Source organism: Borostomias antarcticus (assembly GCF_949987555.1).
Source record: "Borostomias antarcticus genome assembly, chromosome: 14".
NCBI classification, from domain to species: Eukaryota; Metazoa; Chordata; class Actinopteri; order Stomiiformes; family Stomiidae; genus Borostomias; species Borostomias antarcticus.
This window is the reverse complement of record NC_140247.1, coordinates 23,558,000-23,573,472: the sequence shown is the minus strand read 5'-3', so window position 1 is coordinate 23,573,472 and position 15,473 is coordinate 23,558,000. Positions and strand designations below refer to the sequence as shown.

Genomic DNA, 15,473 nt, shown 5'->3' with positions numbered 1-15,473 from the left:
CCTCCTAGCACTCCTCCTTCTCACAATCCTGAGCATGTACACACACACACACACACACACACACACACACAGTGCCCTATGCTTGACTGGCCCGCTGCAGCTCCGATTTAGCTTTAGCTGCAGTGAGTCATGGCGAGGCAGCAGGCGCTCTAGACTGCTGGGGTCGGGGGATCTGGGGGCCAACTGAGGGGCCATCACAAGCCTTCGGAGAACAGCCTCCCACTAAAGCAAAAACACACCAGAGAGAGAGAGCCGGGGGAAGCTTATCTCTCTCACACACGCACGCACACACACACACACACACACACACACACACATACAGGCACACTCGCGCGCACACACACACACACACATACAGGCACACTCGCGCGCGCACACACACACACACATACAGAACACAGAGACACACATACAGGCACACACACACACACAGGCACACTCCAACAGGCACATTAGCGCATACACCCAGGCGCACACACACACAGAAAGTCGTCCCTCTCGGCCGAGCATGCCACATGGTTCCCATTAGTGGTGTTCCCTCTGCATACCCAGCCTGCGGTCCACAGGAACCGTTCCTACCCCGTCTCTAACGGCAGCGCTCAGCAGACAGACCCCTCACAGCAACGGCAGCCAAGAACCTTGGCGTCATACTTCGGCCCGCAACAGAAAGACCTCCCGCAGAGACTCTCAGGGGGCCTATACTCTAGAACATGGATAAAAGGTGCTTCAGGTAGAACGTGGAACATGCAGTGGCACGTCATACGGTCGCATTATCTCCTAACGGAAGCGTTTTCCTCCCGCAGCGGAGGGCCAATTTATTCACAAGCAGAGTCCTGTTGAGTGCATGGTCTCAGCCTGAAGAGCAGCAGGAACAATCCCAGCACAGTAGGTCTTAGTCTAAGCCACTAACTCCAATTACTGCGCTAGGTCGGTTCCCACAAGGGAGGGGGGTCAAGTCACATTACTCAATAATACTGGCCAGGCTGGGAAGCGCACGCTCTTTATCTTTCTCTCACACGCACAAGCAAAGGATCCTTCCTACAGCAGCGCTTACCCAAGGATCAATGTCTTTCTAACCCAAATGAGGAGCGAAACGCCTGGCCGGCACACACACACACAGTCAACTGCAGCCGGAATGTTCTAGAAGGACTAATAAACCGCCGCATCCTCCTCCGGAGTGGTCGACCAGCAATCTCCAGGGGAGGTGGCGGTAACAGGAAGGTTCCGGAAAGATCCTCCCACGCCCTGCCGGCGCTGGACGCGCGCACACGTCGCCATGGTTACCTGAGGCTCCTGCGCCCACTCCCGGATGAGAGCGACTTCCCGGCCCTGCGCTCGCGGACGGACATCGGTCGAGGCGCGGAGGACGAGATGTTGACGGAGAACATGGCCGCCCGTGTGGCTCAACCCTCCACTCGACGTCATTCCAAGGGAGGCAGGGGTCAAAAAAAAAAAAACTGGCTCATTTGAACTCTTGCCCTTCGCTGCTAACAAGAACAGCGTTGGCGCGTACGCGAATCCCTGCGCTGTAAATCGCAGGCCGTCGGGGTGGGGGGGGGGGGGGGGGGGGGGGTTGATGGGAAACAGGCGCACGCTCGGGGCCGTCACCCTTGACCCTTGGCAGCGCCAGACTTAACCCTTACCCACCCGCGCCGACCGTCTCCACCCTATCACATCCAACAGGAGGCAGCCAGGATCCCTCCTCCAACAACCCCCCCCTCCCCCACACACACACACACACACACACACACACACACACACACACACACACACACACACACACACACACACACACACACACCTCTCTGCCAAACGTCCATCACTGATCGATGAGGCTTCCCCTGGGGTGACACACCTCTCTGCCAAACGTCCATCACTGATCGATGAGGCTTCCCCTGGGGTGGCTATGAGGTGGGAGGTCCTCTAAACCCTGGCTATCCGTGAGGGTCGGCGTGCCGTTAATTCCGTCATGGGAGGGTGGGCGCGTGGGCTCCGTGCGGACATCCGCCTGCCTCCCGTCTTTTTTGTGACGGCGCGTACTTGTCTGCGCCGTGAGCGCGCCGACCGCCGCGTCCTCCGAGCGGCCCTACGGGAGTGGTGCAAACGGAACCTGGCGTCCGCAGCTGTACACGTCCGTTTGGGCATCTCTGGCCCCGCCCCCCAGGTCCCGCCTCCCTGCCCCCCGGCACGCCAAGGCTCCCATCCATCAGCCCAGCCCTCTAGAGGCAACCGCTCCCCGCTAATTTGAGCGTAAATAAACCGAGGACCTCTGGCATCATGTCCTGTGAGCCGTGACAAGAGGTGAACACTCCCCCCCCCCTCCCCACCACCACCACCCCCCCTCAAGGACTGTGGGGGAAGAAAAAAAAGACTGCCAAAGAGACAGATAGCTTTGTTAACTCATTGTTCAGACTTTCTGTGGAGGGTGTGTGTGTGTGTGTGTGTGTGTGTGTGTGTGTGTGTGTGTGTGTGTGTGTGTGTGTGTGTGTGAACACAAGTGTCAGTGCATGGGTTAAAGAACGATAGCGGGTGAAAAAAAGAAAAAGGGCCGTGCGTTTCCGTGGAAGAAGGGAGGACATTCCAAAGGTTATGGATGGATCCCTCCTCACCAACCACGGGACTCACCTCACCTCTCTCTCCTCACCTCTCTCTCTCTCACTCCTCACCGCTCTCTCTCTCTCTCTCTCCTCACCTCTCTCTCTCTCTCTCTCTCTCCTCACCTCTCTCTCTCTCGCCTCACCTCTCTCTCTCTCTCCTCACCTCTCTCTCTCTCTCTCCTCCACCTCTCTCTCTCTCTCTCTCTCTCTCTCTCCTCACCTCTCTCTCTCCTCCACCTCTCTCTCTCTCTCTCTCTCTCTCTCTCTCTCCTCACCTCTCTCTCTCTCTCTCCTCACCTCTCTCTCTCTCTCCTCACCTCTCTCTCTCTCCTCACCTCTCTCTCTCTCTCTCTCTCTCTCTCTCTCTCTCTCCTCACCTCTCTCTCCTCACCTCTCTCTCTCTCTCTCTCTCCTCCACCGGGGCTTTTGATCCATGCCAGGAATGTCAACAGTCGTGCTGTAAAACCCCTGCTATCTCTGTCTCTCTTCTTCTCTGTGTGTCTATGGCTCCCACTCCGCCAATGCCCCCCCTTTATGTCCCCCCCCCCCCCCTCTCTCTCTCTCTCTCTCTCTCTCTCACAGTGCCCCCCCCCTCTCTCTCTCTCTCTCTCTCTCTCTCTCACTCTCACAGTGCCCCCCCATCTCTTTCTCTCTGTGTCTATCTATCTCTCTGCATTACCATGTTTTGGTTGAGGCTGTCTTATAAGATTATAATTATATTATAATGCTCTGACTGGAGACGGTGAGGCCCCAGCTCTGTCTGTGTGTCTGCCTGTCTGTGTGTCTGCCTGTCTGTCTGTCTGTGCGTCTGCCTGTCTGTGTGTCTGCCTGTCTGTCTGTCGCTCCACAGACCAGTAATTGTCTCTGGCTGGTAGTTTAATGGTGGACACTGCAGACAGTGTGACAAACTCTGGCTGGAAAACAGTCTTCTTCTACCCCCCCCCCCCCTCTCTCTCTCTCTCTGTCTGGCAGGATCACAAGCTGGAATATACAGATATTTCCACTCCTCTGCTGTCCTTGATAACATTATCCAGTGGATTTTTTGCAACCACCTCTCTCCTCCTAGACCTGCTATTTTATTCTAATTTTCATCTTCGGGGTGGGGGTGGTGGGGGGGGGGGGGGGGGGGGGCTAAGCTGTCAGATGGTTCGAGATATTTAGGCTCACTGTGCGGCTAAGAATAGACCAAGCGCAAATGAATGATTAACAGTTCAGACTTGGGCGTTCAGCTGAACCTGCTGTGATTATTACCTTTCTTCTCATCTCTGCTCAGTCTCACTCAGCACTTTTTATACTGTTTTCCCTGGTACTGACGAGTAAACCCCTCTGATTGGCCCTGGTACTGACGAGTAAACCCCTCTGATTGGCCGTGGTGCTGACGAGTAAACCCCTCTGATTGGCCCTGGTACTGACGAGTAAACCCCTCTGATTGGCCGTGGTGCTGACGAGTAAACCCCTCTGATTGGCCGTGGTGCTGACGAGTAAACCCCTCTGATTGGCCCTGGTACTGACGAGTAAACCCCTCTGATTGGCCCTGGTACTGACGTGTAAACCCTTCTGATTGGCCCTGGTACTGACGAGTAAACCCCTCTGATTGGCCCTGGTACTGACGTGTAAACCCTTCTGATTGGCCCTGGTACTGACGTGTGAACCCTTCTGATTGGCCCTGGTACTGATGTGTAACGCCTTCTGATTGGCCCTGGTACTGACGAGTTAACCCTTCTGATTGGCCCTGGTACTGACGTGTAACGCCTTCTGATTGGCCCTGGTACTGACGTGTAACGCCTTCTGATTGGTCCTGGACTGACGTGTAAACCCTTCTGATTGGCCCTGGTACTGACGTGTAACCCCCCACTGTGATCGTATCTGTGTTGACTAGTCAAAGGTTGCTGCTTGGGACTAACACAGAGAGAACACAGAAAGTTACTGATTAGCTCACCTACTGCACTGCTCTGTAGATTCCTGCTGTGTTTACAGAAAGCACTTCTCTGAGTAAACACTGCTGTCCAATAGCCTTCCTCACTGCCTTGTGTAGCTCAAATGCACAGTTCAAAAGGTATTGACTGGCCACTGGCGCGCGCGCGCACACATACACACACCCACACACACACACACACAGGTACAGTATACACACAGGCACACACATTTTTATTGCTGCTGTTGTCTTGGTCAGGTCTCCCTTGAAAAATAGATCTTGCATCTCAATGGGACCCTCCTGGTTAAATAAAGGATAAAAAACACATGCAAACAAACACACACACACACACACACACACACACACACACACACACACACACACACACACACAGGGGGATTTATCTCCTGATGAGACATGATAAATAAGGGCTAAAAACATTCAAAGTGGAAAGTGCGGTCAGTGTGGTTCCAGTGTGGATCTCCAGACTACATCTCCAGAGAGAGAGAAAGAGAGAGAGAGAGAGAGAGAGAGAGAGAGGAGAGGTGGTAGTGTTGGTGGAGAGGTGGTTGTGTTGAGCTTGGAGTGTTGAGGTGGTAGTGTTGATAGAGAGGTGGTAGTGTTGAGGTGGTAGTGTTGGTAGAGAGGTGGTAGTGTTGAGGTTGTAGTGTTGAGGTGGTAGTGTCGATAGAGAGGTGGTAGTGTTGATAGAGAGGTGGTAGTGTTGATAGAGAGGTGGTAGTGTTGATAGAGAGGTGGTAGTGTTGATAGAGAGGAGGTAGTGTTGAGGTGATAGTGTTGAGGTGGTAGTGTTGATAGAGAGGTGGTAGTGTTGAGGTGATAGTGCTGGTAGAGAGGTGGTAGTGTTGAGGTGGTAGTGTTGAGGTGGTAGTGTTGATAGAGAGATGGTAGTGTTGATAGAGAGGTGGTAGTGTTGAGGTGGTAGTGTTGAGGTGGTAGTGTTGAGGTGGTAGTGTTGATAGAGAGGTGGTAGTGTTGAGGTGGTAGTGTTGATAGAGAGGTGGTAGTGTTGATAGAGGTGGTAGTGTTGATAGAGAGGTGGTAGTGTTGAGGTGGTAGTGTTGAGGTGGTAGTGTTGATAGAGAGGTGGTAGTGTTGAGGTGGTAGTGTTGATAGAGAGGTGGTAGTGTTGATAGAGAGGTGATAGTGTTGATAGAGAGGTGGTAGTGTTGAGGTGGTAGTGTTGATAGAGAGGTGGTAGTGTTGAGGTGGTAGTGTTGATAGAGAGGTGGTAGTGTTGATAGAGAGGTGGTAGTGTTGAGGTGGTAGTGTTGATAGAGAGGTGGTAGTGTTGAGGTGGTAGTGTTGATAGAGAGGTGGTAGTGTTGATAGAGAGGTGGTAGTGTTGATAGAGAGGTGGTAGTGTTGATAGAGAGGTGGTAGTGTTGATAGAGGTGGTAGTGTTGAGGTGGTAGTGTTGATAGAGAGGTGGTAGTGTTGAGGTGGTAGTGTTGATAGAGAGGTGGTAGTGTTGAGGTGGTAGTGTTGGTAGAGAGGTGGTAGTGTTGAGGTGGTAGTATTGAGGTGGTAGTGTTGGTAGAGAGGTGGTAGTGTTGATAGAGAGGTGGTAGTGTTGAGGTGGTAGTGTCGATAGAGAGGTGGTAGTATTGAGGTGGTAGTGTTGATAGAGAGGTGGTAGTGTTGAGGTGGTAGTGTTGATAGAGAGGTGGTAGTGTTGAGGTGGTAGTGTTGGTAGAGAGGTGGTAGTGTTGATAGAGAGGTGGTAGTGTTGAGGTGGTAGTGCTGGTAGAGAGGTGGTAGTGTTGAGGTGGTAGTGTTGATAGAGGTGGTAGTGTTGAGGTGGTAGTGTTGAGGTGGTAGTAGTGAGGTGGTAGTGTTGATAGAGAGGTGGTAGTGTTGAGGTGGTAGCGTCGATAGAGAGGTGGTAGTATTGAGGTGGTAGTGTTGATAGAGAGGTGGTAGTGTTGAGGTGGTAGTGTTGATAGAGAGGTGGTAGTGTTGATAGAGAGGTGGTAGTGTTGAGGTGGTAGTGTTGATAGAGAGGTGGTAGTGTTGAGGTGGTAGTGTTGATAGAGAGGTGGTAGTGTTGAGGTGGTAGTGTTGATAGAGAGGTGGTAGTGTTGAGGTGGTAGTGTTGATAGAGAGGTGGTAGTGTTGAGGTGGTAGTGTTGATAGAGAGGTGGTAGTGTTGAGGTGGTAGTGTTGATAGAGAGGTGGTAGTGTTGAGGTGGTAGTGTTGGTAGAGAGGTGGTAGTGTTGAGGTGGTAGTGTTGAGGTGGTAGTGTTGATAGAGAGGTGGTAGTGTTGAGGTGATAGTGTTGATAGAGAGGTGGTAGTGTTGAGGTGGTAGTGTTGGTAGAGAGGTGGTAGTGTTGAGGTGGTAGTGTTGAGGTGGTAGTGTTGATAGAGAGGTGGTAGTGTTGAGGTGGTAGTGTTGATAGAGAGGTGGTAGTGTTGGTAGAGAGGTGGTAGTGTTGATAGAGAGGTGGTAGTGTTGAGGTGGTAGTGTTGATAGAGAGGTGGTAGTGTTGGTAGAGAGGTGGTAGTGTTGAGGTGGTAGTGTTGGTAGAGAGGTGGTAGTGTTGATAGAGAGGTGGTAGTGTTGATAGAGAGGTGGTAGTGTTGAGGTGGTAGTGTTGATAGAGAGGTGGTAGTGTTGGTAGAGAGGTGGTAGTGTTGAGGTGGTAGTGTTGGTAGAGAGGTGGTAGTGTTGATAGAGAGGTGGTAGTGTTGGTAGAGAGGTGGTAGTGTTGAGGTGGTAGTGTTGATAGAGAGGTGGTAGTGTTGAGGTGGTAGTGTTGATAGAGAGGTGGTAGTGTTGATAGAGAGGTGGTAGTGTTGATAGAGAGGTGGTAGTGTTGATAGAGAGGTGGTAGTGTTGAGGTGGTAGTGTTGATAGAGAGGTGGTAGTGTTGAGGTGGTTGTGTTGATAGAGAGGTGATAGTGTTGATAGAGAGGTGGTAGTGTTGAGGTGGTTGTGTTGGTAGAGAGGTGGTAGTGTTGAGGTGGTAGTGTTGATAGAGGTGGTAGTGTTGAGGTGGTAGTGTTGATAGAGAGGTGGTAGTGTTGAGGTGGTTGTGTTGATAGAGAGGTGATAGTGTTGATAGAGAGGTGGTAGTGTTGAGGTGGTAGTGTTGATAGAGAGGTGGTAGTGTTGAGGTGGTAGTGTTGATAGAGGTGGTAGTGTTGGTGTGTGATGTGACATCACTGAGGGGGAGGGGCAGATGGGCAGAGGGTTGATACCAGCTCTGACTCATCCTCTAACACTGAGCCAGCCAATGAATCCTAGTCTAGAATCCCCCCCCCCCCGCCCCACACACACACACGCACGCACACACACACACACACACACACACACACACACACACACACACACACACACACACACAACCCCTCCCTGAGGTAATCCTCTAGGAGGGAGGGAAACCTTGAATATCTAACAGTCAGGCTGATGGGACTCGACTATGAGCTACTTTGACTGGGATCAAAGCCGTGATGTCACCCATGACGTTGCAGTTTGGTCTGGAAGCGGACGTGCCACTCCAGACGGGTGCAGACAGGTGCACGGGTGCAGACAGGTGCACGGGTGCAGACAGGTGCATGGGTGCAGACAGGTGCATGGGTGCAGACAGGTGCATGGGTGCAGGCGGGTGCATGGGTGCAGGCGGGTGCATGGGTGCAGACAGGTGCATGGGTGCAGGCGGGTGTCCGTGAGCGTTGACTCATGTATTGTCTAGGTGGCTATGCAGGCACTTCAGTTGTATGACTGTATTTGTGTACTGTAGCTACTGCATGTCATGTTTACTGCAGAGTGTGCAGATGCATTTCTGTGTGTGTGTGTGTGTGCGTGTGTGCGTGTTGTCTGCATTGCTGTGTATGAGTGTGTGTTTGTGTTCTGTACAGTATGTATGATTGCAACGTGGGCTGAGTGTGTGCGGATGCATTTCTGTGTGTGTGTGTGTGTGTGTTGCGTGCATTGCTTTGTATGAGTGTGTGTTTGTGTTCTGTATGTATGATTGCAACGTGGGCTGAGTGTGTGAGTGTGTGTGTGTGTGTGTGTGTGTGTGTGTGTTGAAGCTGAGTGCATGGCCTGGTTTTCCCAGAGTGCAGATGACTCATGACAGCTGCAGTAATGCAGCCTCTTCCCATTGGCTGACGCGCCTCTCACTCCCCAAAACATGTATGGTCACAGTGTTTATATTATCATGAGGACAGCAGCAGGAACAACGCTCCTGCACTGCAAAAGGAGTGTGTGTACAGTACACGGAGAGTATGTGTGTGCGCGCGCGTGTGTGTGTGTGTGTGTGTGTGTGTGTGTGTGGAGGGGTGAGAGATGGCTGTCTCCCTCTCTTTCTCCAATACTGACTGTTCACCTTATCCTTACAAAGATCTCCAGCACGCACGCACACACACACACACACACACACGCACACACACACACACACACACGCACACGCACACGCACACGCACACAGTACCCATGCACACCATACACATATAGAGTAGACAAACGAGACACACACAATAACACACATAACAAACACACTGGCGCACCGCCAGACTGTGAAATCATTCATCCACAGATGACAGTTTGATAGATGGCCGGACGGAGAGTGGACACACGTAAACACACGACACGACAACACATAAAACCAACATACGGCCCGGCAGACGGGAGAGGAGGACCAATGAGCATTCCCTGACACCCTCGTTAACAAGGCAAACATTACCCGGGCAGACATTTTGTCCCCGCGTCCCCAGCAGTGAGCAGGGGGGGGGGGGGGGGACAGTGAGCCCGGGCCCCGGACTGGGCTCCTAGCAGATGGAGGTGAACAGCTTGGACGAGGCCCCGGCAGCTTCTCTCCTGTGGAGAAGGGTGTTGACGCGCGCGCGCACGCGTCTGTTGTGTGTGTATTCGTGCGCGTGTGCGTTTAGGTGCGTTTTTCCGTCTGCGTGTCCGTGTGTGTGTGTGCGCGTGTGTATGTGCGTGCGTGCGTGCGCTTCTTGTGCGCGTGCGTGTGTGTGTGTGTGTGACGGGCAGGTATGATTCTATTTTTAACTCTTACTCTGGCAGTTCGCCGTCGTAACCATGGACAACTGGCTACTGTCACTCCTCCACTGCTTCCCAATGATAAACGACCAGCACGATGAGTGATGAGACGTTTACAGCACTGGAGGATTAGCATGAATAATATCTTATCGTTACGGACGACTGAGATTCCTACATCACAGGCAAACGAATGCCCATCTCTATTAATGATAGAGTGTGAGGTAGAACCTCAGAGATACGAACCCGTCGGGAATGAGGGTCGTTGGGATCTCTGAAATGTTCCTAACTCTGAAAGGGACATCGGAATACACCAAATTTACAAAATAGAATATTTATTGCGTTTACTCTCAGAATAAATCAATACATTTCTGTAAAATTGCAATCAAATAACCAGCTACTACAGTACAGTGAGACAAATCCCAGATGTCCCCACAATGCTCACTTTCCTTTTCACTCACTGAAAACGTAAGCTGCTGCTGCTGCTAATCACTGCTAATTGCTCCTTGATGAAATACAGTATCTGAATAGCTGTAGTTTGGACATTTTTACGGTTTAATTATACAGTAGGACACGTACGTCGCTCTACAGCAGTGACTGAGAACCTTAGCCTCACAAAACTCATGTCCGGTAGCTTTCTTTGAAGGGATTTCTAAATGAAGGTCACTTTAAAGCTCGCGTTACAGTAAAACTAGACCGGTAGACCGGACTTTTCGGATCTCTGAGGTTCAGATCTCTGAGGTTCAGACTTTTCGGATCTCTGAGGTTCAGATCTCGGAGTTTCTACTGCACTGTGACTCTGCATCACAGCAGATCGAGTTGGCAAAAAAAATGTACACGGATTGTTTTAAATCATGTCGTATGACGACTCTTGTTTCCTCCCTGAGAATATGAGATGTAGTTTGGGCGTATCTGGCGAGGACAGACTAGTGTACAGCGTGAGGATGAGGTGTGGTGTGAGGAGATTACGGTTTACCGATGTGGATATAATGATGGACAGCATTGAAAAATCACCAGGGAAACACCTCCACCTTTCTGCCCAAGAGTTGTTGCTGTTGTTGTTGTTATTGTTGCTGTTGTTGTGGTAACGGTAGTAGTCTTTTGTCAGTCCGTCTCAGACTGGTAGTCACAGCACATGACTGTCTGTCAGCCAGGCTGGTGTGTCTAGGTTAACGTTCCACATGGATGTGCTGAACGCCCTGTATCTGGATGTGTGACAGAGGAACATAAAGCAAGGGGCTGACATGGACATGGAGACGGGAGACGTGTTTAGACCACGCCCCCAGGATTCAAATCTAAAGTGAAGCCCTATTGAACCGCGCCATCTTTGAAAAAAACGCGTCACTGATACCTTTGACATGCGCAGTCAAAGGTATCAATGACGCGTTCTTGTAGTCAACGAACAGATTGCGTTAATGGCTCTCCCCGCTCTGAGTTAGCCATGAAAAGCGGCTTGCTGATTAATCTACTTTCGTCAAATATATCCGTTGGAAAACATTTTATCCTGGCATCTTAGTTCTAATAGTATAATTGTGACTGAACATGTTTTGTTTGCTAGTAGGTGGTATTCATTCTGTTTCGAGCTCGGCGGGTTAGCCGCGAACTTCATGCCGCAGCGAGAGATCCCGTCTCTGGGTGGACAGCTGTTCAACTCGCCTGGGACCAGGTCCCCTGGAGATATCACCTGGCTGCACATCATGTTGTTGAGAACAGAATGAATACCACCTACTAGCAAACAAAACATGTTCAGTCACAATTATACTGTTAAAACTAAGATGCCAGGATAAAAAAATATGTTTTCCAACGGATATATTTGACGAAAGTAGATTAATGAGCAAGCCGCTTTTCATCGCTAACACAGAGCGGGGAGAGAACATGAACGCAATCTGTTTGTTAACTACAAGAACACGTCATTGATACCTTTGACTGCGCATGTCAAAGGTATCAGTGATGCGTTTTTTTCAAAGATGGCGCGGTTCAATAGGGCTTCACTCTTTGGAGCAGTCAGTGAATGGAGTGACCCTGTCCAGTTCTATTAATACATCCATGGTTTAGACGGCCGTGCAGACAGATGGCCGACCAGCAGCTGTCGGACACAGAAGAAAACTCTGTCGGTAGGAACAGTGTCCCGCGCTCCACCCCTCCTCTCTCCCTCCCTCTCTCCCTCCCTCCAACTTCTCCTTCAATTCCCTCCACCACCATCTACCTCCCTCTCTCTCCCCCCCTCCCTCTCTCGTCTCCTAGGGTCAAAGGGCGGCAGTGTTCTGCGTGGAGCATGGGACTGCTAGCAAGGGAAGTGGCAGGTGCCCCTCCCCCACCCCCATCAGCCAGGCGGGGGAGGGGCCCGGGGCAGGGGAGGGGTGGGGGGCCGTGCGCGGGCAGCACATAGAAGGGTCAGCTAAGCGATGCGCTGGGTTAGTACCTGCCGGAGAAGGAGAAGGAGAAGGAGGAGGAGGAGAAGGAGGGGAGGAGTGGGCCTTGGCACAGGGCGGCAGGGGCAGGGCAGAAGCCCGCGTCCTGGGGAGGGGCCCCGCCGTAGAGGGCCCCCAGGGGCCCCCCGCTGTCCTCGGGTTTGTGGATGACACTGTACACAGGCTCAGCCCTGCTGGTGGGGGGTGGGGGGGTACAGAAATCCACAGTGAAGGGGGCTTGTGCAGGACACGGGAGGAGAGAGAACACACAAACACACATGTGAAGGACAGGTGCACGAACAGGGGCACAACTGGAACATGGACACGCACATCATCAGGTGCACACGTTACACAAAGCACACAGACGCTCAGTTACACACAAGACTACATACGTACACAAATACACATAGAAATGCACACACACACAGACACACACACACAAGGACACACAAACAAACACACGCCTCCACTCTGTTGCTATAGGTTGTACGATGCCTCAAGGCCTCTGTGAATGCTGTTGTTGGGCGCGTGTTGGGGATGAGAGGTCACGGGGTCGTGAGGAACAAGGATGATGGATGACAGAGGCTTCTAGGAAGCATCTGATCACCACACACTGGCCAGCTACAGATAATAGTCCACTAGAGCCATGCTGTGTACACACACACACACACACACACACACACACATAAATACAGGCACACACACACACAGGCACACACACACAAGCGCGCACACACACACACACACACACACACACAGGCAAACACACACACACACACGTGCTTTCTTAGGTCTGTTTTGTTGCCCACCACACCAAATTGGACATCAAACCAGAAACCACATACATACTGTATGTCACCAAACAAAGACAGGCCATCAACACCAGAAAATGGCATGTTAAATATGTATTATGTCATAGAGGTCACCAGGACGCAATCGCTAATGGGAGAAACATTAAAACCACAAATGATTACATCATAGCTAAAAAAGACATTGCCAAGGACAACACAATTAAGTCTGAGACTTATTTCCATTGTGGACCTTGATGTGATGACAGGTGAAGGAGGATCAGAGGACTAGGCAGCATCCAACAATAAACAAACCACAATAACTAAAAATCATATAAACTAATCATCCTTCAATTATAACCAAATACAGCTAGAGTAAAAGAACAAGCGCCAGCAACCACAACAACATTACTAGAACTAGAACTAATTACAGGCTGACTTTCCTAGGATTCTATATTATCCATACGCCAGTATACCTGTATTAAAGAGAGAGAAGATTAACTCTGTTTTCTGCTTACTTTATCATGGATAGGAGTGACACTGACACTGTGAGTCATTTACCTGTAGAACTACCCTAACAAAATCAACATTTCACATTAAACCAAATATTATCCACAAGAATGTGTGTTCTGTGTGAGTCAGAGCACACGCTGTGCGCGTGTCTTCTAGCGTAACACGCCGCAGGCTTGGGCGGACTCGGAGGCAGAGCAGAGGTGTGTTTCTCACTGACCTGCTGAAGTCTTCCTCCCCCAGCATGTGTCGGGGGACAGGGGAGTACCGGGAAGCTGTGACCTGGGGGGGCTGGTACACGGGCTTGGGCTCCATGGCTCCCATGTAGGCCATGGCCGAGCTGTGGCTGACGTGGTTGTCCACCATGGTGGGGAAGGCTGGAGCGAGGGCCAGGCCAGTGGGGGGAAAGGAGGCATGATTAAAACGCCAGTTTGTTGGGGGCGTGTCTGTGTGTGTGTGTGTGTGTGTGTGTGTTTGTGTGTGTGTGTGTCTCTGTGTGTGTGTGCCTGTGCTTGTAGTGTTACTATAATTCTAACATGTTATTGTAACAATATCCAACGTGGCAAACAGTACAGAGAACGGACCTGGAGTTTGTGAAAAGTGCCGCCTGAAAAACGTTTAAGAAAATCAGCCACTCTGGTACATTCAACCGCTTTCTTTCACCGAGAAATACTGGATGTGTGGCGTCACGCTGTGAGACCGCAGACCGGTCACATGGTTGGAGGAGTTAATCTGGAATCCACCTCAGATCTACATTCCAGCCATGGTGGTCAGGTACTGTACAACACAACATGCTTTGCAAATCTGGATCATCTGACCGTGGCTCAGGCCAGCTCAAACCTTGGCAACTGCAAACATGAACTGGGGACAATATACCGAGCCCCAGAGTCACTGTTTGAGCTTATTGCGAGGTACTGTACAATTGGTATTGTTCATGGCCGCTCGGTGGAAATTCTGTGTTCTGTGTGTGTGTGTGTGTGTGTGTGTGTGTGTGTGTGTGTGTGTGTGTGTGTGTGTGTGTGTGTGTGTGTGTGACAGCCAGAGGCTGCAGGACGTGGGCTCTCATGAGCAGGTGGGATGTGAGAAAGCCTCCACACTCAGTGGGAGGCAGAGAGCTACGCTTATTGTAGCTGTGGGCAGCAGTGTGTGTGTGTGTGTGTGTGTGTGTGTGTGTGTGTGTGTGTGTGTGTGTGTGTGTGTGTGTGTGTGTGTGTGTGTGTGTGTGTGTGTGTGTGTGCGCACGTGCACACACCATGTGGGAGACTGGGCACTGCTGAGCTGGGGAGAGAACACTGATTCAACACTACCACGTTCATAATGATCTATTCTCAGCAACAGTCAGGAACAGTAGCTAGCATCTAGAACTGTCAAGAACAATAGCTAACATCTAGAACTGTCAAGAACAATAGCTAACATCTAGAACTGTCAAGAACAATAGCTAGCATCTAGAACTGTCAAGAACAATAGCTAGCACCTAGAACTTACAGTCAGGAACAATAGCTAACATCTAGAACTTACAGTCAGGAACAATAGCTAGCATCTAGAACTTACAGTCAGGAACAATAGCTAACATCTAGAACTTACAGTCAGGAACAATAGATAGCATCTAGAACTTACAGTCAGGAACAATAGCTAGCACCTAGAACTTACAGTCAGGAACAATAGCTAACATCTAGAACTGTCAAGAACAATAGCTAGCATCTAGAACAGTCAGGAACAATAGCTAGCATCTAGAACTGTCAAGAACAATAGCTAACATCTAGAACTTACAGTCAGGAACAATAGATAGCATCTAGAACTTACAGTCAGGAACAATAGCTAGCATCTAGAACTTACAGTCAGGAACAATAGCTAACATCTAGAACTGTCAAGAACAATAGCTAGCATCTAGAACAGTCAGGAACAATAGCTAGCATCTAGAACTGTCAAGAACAATAGCTAACATCTAGAACTATGAAGAACAATAGCTAGCATCTAGAACAGTCAGGAACAATAGCTAGCATCTAGAACAGTCAGGAACAATAGCTAACATCTAGAACTTACAGTCAGGAACAATAGCTAGCATCTAGAACTGTCAAGAACAATAGCTAGCATCTAGAACTGTCAAGAACAATAGCTAACATCTAGAACTGTCAAGAACAATAGCTAACATCTAGAACTGTCAAGAACAATAGCTAGCATCTAGAACTTACTGTCAAGAACAGTACAAGCTAGCATCTAGAA

At 50.4% G+C, this 15,473-nt stretch overlaps 1 protein-coding gene across 3 annotated transcripts in view; it reads right to left on the bottom strand.

The window, feature by feature from the left end:
* Positions 1-15,473, bottom strand: part of dlg3 (discs, large homolog 3) — a 118,764-nt gene that overhangs the window by 23,120 nt on the left and 80,171 nt on the right. For all 3 annotated transcript variants that reach the window (XM_084448296.1, XM_084448298.1, XM_084448297.1), the window contains exon 11: positions 13,471-13,627. In XM_084448296.1, the coding sequence (XP_084304422.1) occupies positions 13,471-13,627 (157 nt within the window). The remainder of the gene's footprint in view (positions 1-13,470; positions 13,628-15,473) is intronic.